Raw genomic sequence first — 13074 nt, 5'->3', positions numbered from 1 at the left:
ACCAGTTTATGCTCTATTAAATACCTAGACAGTTATTATTACAGGTGATGTCAATGACTCATCCAATAACTAACCCTAAAAGGTCTTGTCCTCTTTAGCTCCATCTACATTCATAATGCTCTTTAGCAATTACCATGGCTACAACCTAGACACTATCACTGAGCAACTGTTCACCTCTGAAACCTGAAATACAAATAATTAATGCCCTACCACAACCTCCTAATCTTCTAATTATCTATCTATCTAATATTTCTGTTACATGTGATATATCTACCTAATATTTCTATTACATGTGATCTTCATAATTGATAAGAGCCAGTCTCTTTTTTATCCAAACACATCCCTCAATGGCTTCTTCTCTATGCTCCTCATCTAGTTAGACTTCATGGTATATCATTTAAACCACTCTCAAGTCAGCAGCCTCAGTGTCCTTCTTTGTCTTTCCACTGTCTTTCACCACAGAAACCTCGAATCAATCTAACTAACAGGCTTCTCAGGCAGTAGACCCAGGCTACTAAAGGAAACAATATAATTATAAAGACTAGTTGTACTGTAAATAAAATCCTCTAATCTTAGCTAGGCCTTATAGCACACTGCTCAGCATTTCTGTGTGTGTGAGTCATTCAGCTTCTTTCACTTATACCCAATAGCAAACATTCTAAACCTTCATGCTCTTCAATCCCTGCCACCAGGACCATCTCAGCAGATAATACTATGTCCTCCTTTCAAAGAAAAAATTGTAACTATCAAACATGAACTACTTTTGTCCAAATGTTCTTTCCTCCAGCATTGGAGAAAAATGTCTATTCTCCTTGTTTCCATCCTAAGCCTTCTACCTGTTCTCTTGATCCCATCCTTATCAGTAGATCCTAGAAACTTTCTTCATTATTCTTTTTCCCTTATGTTCAACCTATCAGACCCTTTCCTGAGACTTAAAAACATGCTTGTTTCTCACAAATACAAACCACCCCTTGAGACTCTGTGACCTCTCTAGTTTTTTCATATTCAAGTTCCTCATAACAGTTATCTATATGTGCTGATCCCTTTCTTATTCTCCATTTCACTCTTTTAACCTACGGATTAGGCTTCCAACTCCAACCACATCCCTGAAACTCTTCTGGCAAATGAAACCAATGACCAGTTAATTACCAGGTTTAATGATACCTTTTCAATGCTCATTTCTTTTTCTTCTATCTTTATAATTATTTGACCCTGGGTTTTGATAGTCTCTTCTTTTGGTTTCTGTGACTCAGCCTCTCCTGGTTTCCTCCAAGTCTCCTTTGTTGGCTTCTTTTACTTTGTCCAGTCCTTAAATGTTTTTCCCCAAGATTCTGGTCTTAGTTTGATGAACTAAATGGGCCATTTACTCCACTGGTTTCAATTAATACTTATAAGCTGGTAATACCATGCTCTACTGCTTAAATCCAGATTTCTAAGCTCCATACCTGAATGACAAATTGTTAGCAGACATTTTTATTTGGTTGTTTCAAGCCATCTCAAACTCAGCATGGCCCAAATTAAATTCAATTATCTATCTCCCAGGAACTTACTTCTCTCTCTTGAACATCTTACTCTCTCTCTTTCAAAATTTATTATTATTTTTTTAAATATTTATTTATTTATTGGCTGCGCTGGGTCTTCATTGCTTCATGTGGGGTTTCTCTAGTTGTGGTGAGTGGGGGCTGCTTTTCCTTGCAGTGCATGGGCTCTAGGCATGTGGGTTTCACTAGTTGTGGCACATGGGCTCAATAATTGTGACACATGGGTTTAGTTGCTCCGCGGCATGTGGGATCTTCCTGGACCAGGGATCGAACCCGTGCCTCTGGCACTGGCAGGCAGACCCTTAACCACTGCACCACCAGGGAAGTCCCACTCTCTCTCTCCTTTCACCTTGAATCTGTACCCAAAATTTGTCCATTCTATATCTTTGATCTTTCTTTTCTTCTCTAATACCACAAGTAAGGTTGTATGAAATCTCACATGGACTACAAGTCTAATTGTTCTCCCTGCATCCAGTCTCTTTAAAACTTAGCCTACACACTACTGCCAAATAGATCTTTAGAAAACATAAATCTGTTCATATTACTCACAGTTTAAAACCTTTCAATCATTCCCCATGATTAAGGATACAGTTCAAATCACCTTCCAAGTTAGCTCTATAATCTGACTTCTTTATAATTCTCCTATCTTATCCCATCCTGTGCTCAAATCTGATGCTCCATCTGTGACAAACTAATTTCTGTTTCTGAAATACACTATACCTTTGCTTACGCAGCTCCTTCTACGTGGAATGCCCTTTACCACCTTTCAAGATTCAGCTTTGGCAACTTCCTGGTGGCAGTGGTTAAGAATCTGCCTGCCAATACAGGGGACACAGGTTCAATCCCTGGTCTGGAAAGACCCCATATGCCACAGAGCAACTAAGCCCATGCACCACAACTAACGAGCCTGAACTCTAGAGCCCATGAGCCACAACTACTTAAGTCCACGCACCTAGAGCCCGTGCTCCACAACAAGAGAAGCAACCACACTGAGAAGCCTACACACCACAACGAAGAGTAGCCCCCACTCACCACCAACACAATTTCAGCTTTTCTATGAAGCCTCTTTTGTGAGCCACCACCCAAGGATACAGGACCATTCCATTCTTTGAATACCCTACTGCTCCATACCTCTCTCAATGCACCTATAAAAATTTATTATACTTATTTACATATATTTCTCCCTCTTGTTAAAAGTAATAAACTCCTAGAGGGCAGGGATCAGGTGTTAATCATCTTTGACTCTCCAGTAACTAACACAATGGCTGGAACACAGCAGATGCTCAATATTTGTTGAGTAAATTGGAATCTTCACTCCTCACATTTAAGTATAATTATCCCTTCTCATGGATTAAGAGGCTCAAGAATTTAAAGAACTGGTCCAAGGTAACATAATTAAAGAGTGACAACTGAAAACAAATTTAAAACAAGAACAAGCCTGTTCTTTGCCCACTACACCAGTATTTCCAAATATGTGTTTTAGGAGGTACTAGTTCTAAAAGATGTTAAGATGTTAATAGATGTCCCATAGGAAAGAGTACTTGGTCAGATATGTCTAGGGAATACTGGGTTAAACAAAGTTAAAGGTAGTTTTTAATTTTGTTTCTATTCTAGGACTCCACAGCTCCTTAATGTGTTAATATACATTATTTTTGCCCCTATAGCATCTTGATTTTACAATGCACCATTCTGCCTTTTAAAAATTGCTTTATCATCCAGAAATCAGGCAACAAGTATTTCATGGCTGTTTCCCATGTGCCCAGTACTATATCAAACAACATGTAGACACAAAAATAAAGACATGACCTCTTGCCCTCAAATAATCTAGAGACTACATTATCATATATGAAGTTGAATATTAATTATTAGAAAAGATAGGACACCAGCTAGTTTCTAAAAAAATGCTGAGGAAGTGGCCGTTTTTTATTTTCTTGCAAAGGCATACAATGGAAACCTTCAATTAATGTGAATTAGGGTAGTTTTGCTATTTGTCTAAACTGAAGATCTCTACAGAGGGAAAAAACCAAGCAAAGGATAATAAACTGTATTACAAAAAAATGTTTCAACTCACTTAAATATTCAACAAATTCTACTTTACTGATCTAGAATATTGAAAATGCTTCTCAATTCTCTCCTATACACACTCTAAAGATACAGAAGTCATCCCAACGCAGAAAAAATACTTTCCTTCCCGCCCAAAGTTTATCATCTAGCTTTTCAGATAATTAAACATAACCTACATTTATTTCAGTCACTACAAAGGGGGAAAAAAAGCCTTTTAGAAGCTGTGTATTTTTAACAAGGCTGAAAACAAACATAAGACACTAACAAAAATATGCCCCCCAAATCAAACAGATCTTTTGAAAAACCAGGAAAATGAATAATTTTTAAACCCAAATTATGGTTAATGACTTATAGTTACCATTTTTATTTGCTGGTGAAAAAAAGTTGAAGACAGGAGAAAATATGGTCCCCAACAATGTAGTCCTTGGAGGACTGCCAGAGGAAGGATTATCTTCTAATTTTCCATTTTGTTTTACATGTTGATTTGTCATTTCATAACTACCAGCTTCTAAGAAACAAACAAAAGAAAAAGGTTGCAATCTAGAAAACATGACTTTCACAAAGGTGTTCTAAACTATTCATTATAAAAATAACTTTTCCCCTCAAAATACATATGGAAAACTGATTAACATTAATGTTAAAAGGCCTATTATTTAAAGAAATCCTGAGGTAAATCACTTGTAAATCAAATGATCTTTATAACAAATTTATTTATGACGTTTTATAAATGCTAAAACTTACTGAGTTTTTACAAAGTAGATTTATAACTGGAATTATATAGGCTTAAAGTCTTCAACAGTATAATAGGAAGTAAAATAAACTAAGTAAAGCAATCAAGTTACAATATGAAAAACAAAAATGCAAGATTTTGTCTTTATTTACATTTGGGGATGCTGCCTACTTCACAAAACTTACCCTCCAATCTATTTCTAATGGGTAACAGCTAAATAAACAGAGGCACCTAGTTCTACTAAAGCAGAAGACTATATATACAGCAGTGTCAAAAATTACATATAGATACTGAGGCACCATTCCAAAGTAGGAAGAATAACCAGTCTTTTTTTAAGTTTCTTATAAATAAAAAAACGCAATGGGTTTTGGGAAAATATAACATACAAATGTTTTTAATAAATCATCCTCGACCCTCCACAACTTTATCACATTTCTTTCCTTCTTTGCTAGAACTCTTTTAACTTGTTTATACCCTTTCTCCCTGATGGTCAATTCTAATAATAGAGATACATCACTGCATTAAGAGGAAAGAGGTTGGAATTACTATCACTGTTGTCTCTAATATTGTATTGGTTAAAAGGCAGCACTCCATGCTCTAAAGTACTATTCTTTACAGCTTTCTCTGCTTGTCCATCTTTTTTTTCTCCTTTTTGACTTTGAGGAGATTGTCAGCAATACAATAAGGTACTGACCTAGAACAGCGTTTATAAACAGCAACATTATTGGCTTTTGGGCTGGATAATTCTTTGTTATATGGGAGGATGTCCCCTGCATTGTAGGATGTTTAGCACTATCCCTGACCTTTACCTGCTAGGTGCAAGAAGCAATTCTTCCATAGGTTGTGACAAACCAAAAAGGTCTCCAGACATTGAAAAATGTCTGCTAGGAGACAGAAACACCCCTAGTTGAGAACCACTGACCTGAGAACTCCAAGCTCTCTCTGAGCTCTGAAATTCCATAATCCAGAAACAAATTCTTCGTACATATTTCAAATAAATTAAGTCATAATTATTACTGTTTTAAGAAATGAGTTTCATATACATTTTCATGCTAGACAGTATAAAGCTAGTTGCTCTGCCTTTGCCACTTTAACTCATCAAAGTAGATTTACATTAGGAAGGTAAATTTTTATTTACATCATGCCACTAACATTTAATACAAAGGAAAATACAAAAATAAGGCAGAAACTCCTCAAAGTAGATTTTTTAAAACAGAAAACAAACATGTCAAGTGAGATCTCTGCTTACACCTAATAAAGCAATAGGTAAACATTAACAAACCTCCATTTACTTGACTTTTCCGTCTTACTCGAGATATCTGTTTGTTAGGCTTTTCTCCTGCTCTTGGTGTTGATGTGATCAAATTATTATCTATATCACGTTCAATTCTACTCCGTTTTGAAGGATTTTCTCTCTCTTCCTTAAGATATAAGAGGAAAAAACACGCATTGAACAGAGTCATTCTGCTTTACATGCTGTACTTTTTTTCGGTTGCCACACCAAGCAGCTTGCAGGATCTTGGTTTCCCAACCAGGGATTGAACTTAGGCCCTCGGCAGTGAAAGCACCGAGTCCTAACCACGGACCACCAGGGAATTCCCTACAGGATACACTTTTAAAATGATAAAATATTATATGCACCCCCATGTTCACTGCTTTATTTACAATAGCCAATTTTATCCATTATCAATTGATGGACACTTAGATATGGTTGTTTCCATATCTTGGCTATTGTAAATAAGGCTGTGTGTGTGTGTGCATGTGTGTATGTGTGTGTGTGTATGTGTATACGTACAAATACTGAATCGGACTTCCCTTGCAGTCCAGTGATTAAGACTCTGAATATCCACTGCAGGGGGAGCAGGTTCCATCCCTGGTTGGAGAACTAAGATCCCACATGCAACGTGGCATGGTTGGGTAGAGGGGTAAGAATCATGCTATATACCTAAAACTAATATAATGCAGTAGGTTAACTATGCTCAGATTTTTTAAAAGATAAAAACTATGTTGTAATATGCTTTATCCTCTTTTTTCATATTGAGGAGAAACAGAATATCTAAGAAGAAAACACAGAAAAAAGTCTGACAGCATTGTAAGAGTATTTATTAATGTCGTTACAATACACAAATATAATTCTAGTATCCTCACAATTCAGATTCTTTCCCCAGGGTCATTCAATTTTCATGCTACTGAAATACTGAGTCTCACGTTGTGGTCTAAATTTTCAGCAATTTTCCTTACTTTTAGAATTACTCAAAAAAACAGGGATCATTTCCTTGAGTGAACCCCACTGGAATTTGCTGTCATATCACATATTACAAAAAAATGACACAAAAATAATAGGGCCTGCCACTGCCATACACCTAACGTCAACCTCAATTCTTAAAATGTCCCAATTGAAATTAGGGAGTCTATTTCTTAACAAAGCTCTCTATTCATTTCTTTATATGGGGCAAATCCACACGACCAGTTTACACTATTTTCGCAATACAGACTTATGACAGTTTGACTTAAAGATTTCCTGACTTTACAGTGATGTGAAAGCAATACATATTAAGTAGAAACTGTACTTTGAATTTTGAACTCTGATCTTTTCCCAGGCTAGCAATATGCAGGTGCTATATTCTCTTGTGATTTTGGGTAGCAGCAGCAGTGAGCCACAGCTATAAGTCAGCCACTTGATCATGAGGATAAATAACCGATACATTTATAAAATATAACCATTCTGTATCCATACAACTATTGTTTTTCACTTTCAGTATTCAATAAATTATATGATATTCAACACTTTATTATAAAATAGGTTTTGTGTTAAGTGATTTTGCTTAACTGTAGGCTCTAATGTAAGTGTTCTGAGCATGTTTAAGGTAGGCTAAGCTAAGCTATGATATCTAGTAGGTTAAGTATATTAAGTGCATTTTCAGCTTATAGTATTTTCAACTTACAATGGGTTTATCAGGACATAACGCTATCATAAGTTAAGGAAGATGTGTATTACTGACTAAAATAGTATACTCCATGCAATAGCTGATTCTCCATTTATACACCCATTCTTCTCATTTGTACCATTTTTCTAGAGTCATCCACCACAGAAGCAATTTTCTTACATTTCTGTATTACTGGCCTATAATTCCTTGCTGTTTTAATCAAAGTACCTGAAATCTTTTGATAAGGATTAGATTTTTCCACAGCAAATAACAATACAATATACTACCATGCATTTTCTAAAAGTTGAATATTATTTTATTATTTCTGAAACAAACCTTGGTATTGTAAATGGCCAAAATTACAATTCCCTATCTGGATCAAAACAGAAAAAAAAGATAATACTGCAAATATCATTCATTACAGAATTTTACTTTCACTCACCAGTTTCTCTAATTTCAGGTAGGTTCATCAACAATATCATTAGCACAAATAATGCCTCACTGATCCACAACGTAATTCCTCAAATTTTTACTGTTTGTTATTCCCCTGCATTTAAAAATGATGAATACAAAGCCTCAAATTCCAAACACTGGATCTTTATTACAGGAAAATTATAGGGGCTCTTTTTATGAAGTCCTTAAAGAATAAAAATAATGCTACCAAGTCTCATTACACTAAACTCCAGTATCTTCTAGAGGAAGTCTTTTTGTATATCTGCTATAATATACATACACACATACATACATACATTCCTGGAAACTTCACACTCTGCAACCCTAAAGATAACAAGGCTTATGGGGAAAAAAACGGGTCCAGGAGGGTAGAAAGGGGTACACTAGGGCAGATCAGCCAATGCCCCTGTAACTGTAACCACAGCACTAAGAAAACCAATGACTGGGACCTCCAGAGATAACTTGGACACCCCAGTTAAGCAGCTAAGAGCAGCTGAAATGGTACCTCAGAGCTTAACAAAAGGTATTAAAAACATAGCAATAGAAACAAGGGTTTATGGGAGCTGAGAAGTGGAGCTTTAAGCCAGGAAGACTGCTAAAATGGACACAAAAGAAATGCAAACTGCCACATGAAAAGAAGAGTCCCTGCTGCTAGACCAGGGTGTACCTCTCTGAGAAGGAACCCCTGACACAGGTTACCACTTTTAATTAAAAACTGTGTGTAGTATAAAATCCTACCTCCATTATTCAGGATCCCATTGTCCAGTTTAGAAAAAGTCATGTGTAAACCAAAACCCACCCATGTTATACCAAAACTATTTCCCTATTTGCCAATAGTATATAAGCTTACTGATAATGTGGAGGTACCACATATAGCAGAAAAGGCTATACTGCGGTCAGTTGAGAATACATTCAAATACTTTAGCTGACATCTCTAAATTAGAGAAAGAGGACACTATTAAGTTCACGGTTAAAGGTCTGCAGTCATTGACAATAAAATTCTATCCTTCAGAATAGTGCATTGAAATGTCCGATGATGCTCCAATTCTGAAATTTGTCACCAAATCCTAGTCTTTCTTAAACATTCAAGTATATAATTTGGGGACATTTTTGGATATAGTATAATTTTTAGAAGAGGAACTAGGAAAAACAAGATTTCTACGTTACTGTACAGATTATTTTTAAAAATTTAATAACCCTACAATGTCTTCTCTGGAATTTGTGTTTTTCAAAGTTGTCTCTCTAAGATAGGCTTTTAAAGGGAGAATTGTGGGAAGGTGGTATTCTTTTTTTTTTTTTTTTGGCACACGGGCTTAGTTGCTCCATGGCATGTGGGATCTTCCTGGAGCAGGGACCGAACCTGTGTCCCCTGCATTGGCAGGCGGATTCTTAACCACTGCGCCACCTAGGAAGCCCAAGGTGGTATTCTTAAATCTCTGAATCCCAAAGGAAATACAGAGAACTACAGAGGCAACAAAACCTCAAAAGCAAATTTACAACAAAAGCAGGAAACAAGGTTTCTCCCCCAGACTCCAAGCAGATGAGAACAAACCAACAGCCATAACACTGGAGTAACCATCTATACCAGTGCAGAAGAAAACAAAGAAATGCAACACAGCATGTGACACATCTGAAAACAGGAGAAGTCCCAAATAGCTAATAGGCAGGTATTCAACTGAAAGCATGGCTGGCCAATTTGACGACAGCAGATGAAACACAGGAGAGGACGCTGCTGCCCAATCCAATAGCAAAGGGGTCCGTGACTGAAACGGGAGCAGTTCAGCACCTACGACCTCTTGAAATTGACCAACTATGGCTCCCTTCTAGAACAGAGCTCCACATGAGGGGAAACTGCTGGGAATGAAATCAAAATTTCATTGTAGAAAAGGCACAACAGAAAAGGAAAGAGAAGTTTCAAATAAACAATGGACAGGGATAAAGAGAGAGGAAAACTCAAAAAGCAATCACTATATATTTTTAATACTATACAAAAACACCAAAACTAGTTAGAAAAGATACCCTGAACCATACAATCTTCTAAAAATTTAGAAAAACTCTTCTCATGTAAGAACGAGCAAAAAGAAAGTAGAGATCTCAAATTCCACACAAAATTATTATAATAAAACAAGCAGGAGTAAAATAATATCTCTACAGCTAAAGAAAGCATGTTAGAAAAACATGCATAAGAGGGACTTCTCTGGTGGTCCAGTGGTTAAAACTCTGAGCCTCCACTGCAGAGGGTATGGGTTTGATCCCTGGTTTGGGAGCTAGCTAACGTTCCACATGCTGCAACGCACGGCCAAAAAAAAAAAAAAAAAAAAAGCATAAGAGAACAGACAAAAATTATACCTTTATTTCAAAAAAGACAAAAAAAAAAAAAAAAGAAAGTGATATGAGACATTCATCAGTTAGAAAAAACTCAGTAATGAAGAGACAGAACAAAATAACTAGAAACAAAAGAAAAAAAAGTTTTTGAAATAAAGACTAACCAGAACAGACATAAAAGTGAGTAAACAGAATAAATTATGCCTTTAAGAGAAACAGAAGGTAAATAGGGGGGTGGGTGGGGGGAGGGGAGTGGATTTTAAGACATCAAAATGTGACAAACACTGAATATGGACAAAAGATCCAACAGACAGAAAAGAGCAGTCCCTGAGATGGAAACCAAAACAAGAGCATATCAAAGTTTTCCTCAAATAAAATACGTGAAATTACATACTGAAAGAGTACGCTGGTTTGTTTGTTTGTTGTCTTTTGTTGTTGTTTTTGGCTGCAACCGCCACACACCTTGTACAATCTTAGCTCCTCAACCAGGGACTGAACCCAGGTCCTCAGCAGTGAAAGCCTGGAGTCCTAATCAATGGACCACCAGGGAACTCTGAGAGCACGCTGTTTAACTAAAACTATCAACCCAGAAAAACAACTACCAAGATAGAGCCAAAACTTAACAGAATTAAAACTTAAAAAAAAAAAAAAAAAAAAAAAAAGAAAGAAATCCTTTGGAGAACAAGGCAAAATCTATTTATTTACAAAGGGAAAATCAGAGTATTATCAAACTTCAAAAGCAATACTTTTTATGCTGGAAGAAAAAGGAATAACATTTTTAAAAAATCAAGAAAAACTGTGAGACAAGGATTTCTTTTTTTTTTTTTTATTTTTATTTTATTTTATTTTTTGGGGGGTACACCAGGTTCAATCAACTGTTTTTATACACATATCCCCATATTCCCTCCCTTCCTTGACGCCCCCCCCCCCTGAGTCCCCCCCACCCTCCCTGCCCCAGTCCTCTAAGGCATCTTCCATCCTCGAGTTGGACTCCCTTTGTTATGCAACAACTTCCCACTGACTATTTTACAGTTGGTAGTATATATATGTCTGTGCTACTCTCTCGCTTCTTCTCAGTTTCCCCTTCACCCCCCGCCCCCTCCCATACCTCGAGTTCTCCAGTCCATTCTCTGTATCTGCTTCCTTGTTCTGAGACAAGGATTTCATATGCAGTAAAAATGATTTTTAAGCATAGAACTCGGAATATTGTTCCCATGAGTGCTTTGTGTGGCATCTACCAGAGAATGAGCTTTAGACAACAAAAATGACTATAGACAATAACTAAGCATTAAACACACTGAACACATGTAGAATCTGTGTAAGATAAATGAGGATTAAAAGATAGTATATAATGGCTACAGGCTCAGAATACATATATAAAAACTGTAAGAAAAACTGGTAAGAGATACTCAATATGTAAGTTTTTTAAATTGTTCACTTTAAAGACATTCTGAGACAGAAAAGCTGACATTTCCAGCTGATCTTCATAAGAAATAACAAATGAAGTTCTTTAGGCATAGAATAAATAATACCAGATGGGATCCTAAATCTACAATAAGGAATGAATACCACTAAGGCAAATATATGAGTAAATACAAAAGATCTTTGTGTTCAATACTTCTACTGTGCTCTTACTGTCTTCAACACTTTTATCTGCTACGATCTCTGTAGCTTCATTATGATCCAATAAATTATTCTGGTCTCAAAGTTTCTCTCTCTCTATATATATGGAAACACAATAAGAGTACTCTTGTTTTGCTATGCAATATTATTAAACTTGGTTTTTAAAATTTACCTAAAAGTTATTTTAGAATGTAGTAATTCTTTAAATAAAAGAAAAATTATAATTTATAATTAGGAATGGATTGTTGGATTGAAAAAAGAAGCTAGGCAATTTGTGAATTCAATCCATTACTGCAAGTGATGAAAAGGAACTGACAGAATTCTGTAACTCAGGAAAGGGGGGAATGTACTCCAAGGAAACTGAATGAAACTGTAAATTACAAAAGAAAATATAAAGCTATTGTCCCTTTGGTTGTAAAATTAAGTTGTCTTAAGCAATGGAACATATTAAAATAGAATTATGGTGCCAATTCAGCTGCACTATCATTTGAGAACAATTATTCAGTTTTTAAAAAAGAAACAGTATTTTAAATGTACACACGATGAGATCTTTAAAAGCCACAAAGTTATACCTTTTCAAACTTAAATTACAAAACCCAATGAGATATCTTAAAAAAGTAAGTTATCATACTGCATTTGTTGCAAAAGTAGACATAACTTATGAGAGACTTATATACTCTTGCATAGTAGTCTGTGCTGAAAGCCTGCTCAATAAAAGTCAATAAAAGAAACAGGCACTTCCACTTTCTAATGATAAAGTAAATCGCTCAATTAAAGACTTAACTGTAAATACAGAAAGTGAGTTAATATCTGGTGTATAGAATTGTACTTTAGCCTTACTAATATGACTGGACTTTCTGTTTTGGCTACTTATCTGATACTAGTATCAATTAATCATCAAAGATCTTATTTACTGTGAATGTATGGTAACAAACGTTTAAGTGGTGAATTATTTTTGCATCTCAGTTTATCCTAGAATAACTTGTGTGAACATTTGTGATGACTGCGCAAAAAAATACGGTTTATAATTACGGCCACCTTAGCACAAATCAAGGCACCAACACCCAACAATTACTGTATTTTTCACTGCCATGCACTTGCATGGAGAAAAAAAGCCAGCTCTACTTAAGAAGGTCCCTGATGAAGCTCTAAAATTAATTAACTCTCAACCCTCAAATATGTGTTAAATTCTATATGACAAGATGGGAAGTACACACAAAGCACTTCTGCTGCAAACTGTGCTTCCACAGCTCTCTTGAGAAAAAAGCATCTGCATGACTGAGTTATAAGCTGAATTGGATCACTTTTTTTCTGATAGAAAGCTATCTTTACTTGAAGTAGATTATTTTCCCGAAAAGTGAACAAATCAAGTCTGTCACTTCAAGAAAAACTGATACTTTTTGTTACTAAC

General features: G+C 35.8%; 1 protein-coding gene across 4 annotated transcripts in view; it reads right to left on the bottom strand.

Moving 5' to 3' along the window:
- The window catches only part of CTDSPL2 (CTD small phosphatase like 2), a 78012-nt gene that overhangs the window by 26993 nt on the left and 37945 nt on the right, over positions 1–13074 (bottom strand). For 3 of the 4 annotated variants that reach the window (XR_009051377.1, XM_057722231.1, XM_057722230.1), the window contains exons 3-4: positions 5618–5756; positions 3964–4113 (exon numbers count right to left, since the gene is read on the bottom strand). Coding sequence is in view for 3 of the 4 variants with exons in the window: in XM_057722231.1 (XP_057578214.1) it covers positions 3964–4113; positions 5618–5756 (289 nt within the window). In the remaining variant the exon portion in view is untranslated. The remainder of the gene's footprint in view (positions 1–3963; positions 4114–5617; positions 5757–13074) is intronic. The other variant, XM_057722232.1, reaches the window with a different exon arrangement.

The sequence above is a fragment of the Hippopotamus amphibius genome, chromosome 2 (assembly GCF_030028045.1).
Source record: "Hippopotamus amphibius kiboko isolate mHipAmp2 chromosome 2, mHipAmp2.hap2, whole genome shotgun sequence".
NCBI classification, from domain to species: domain Eukaryota; kingdom Metazoa; phylum Chordata; class Mammalia; order Artiodactyla; family Hippopotamidae; genus Hippopotamus; species Hippopotamus amphibius.
Note: the sequence above shows the minus strand (reverse complement) of the source record. Positions and strands in the feature narration are given on the sequence as shown.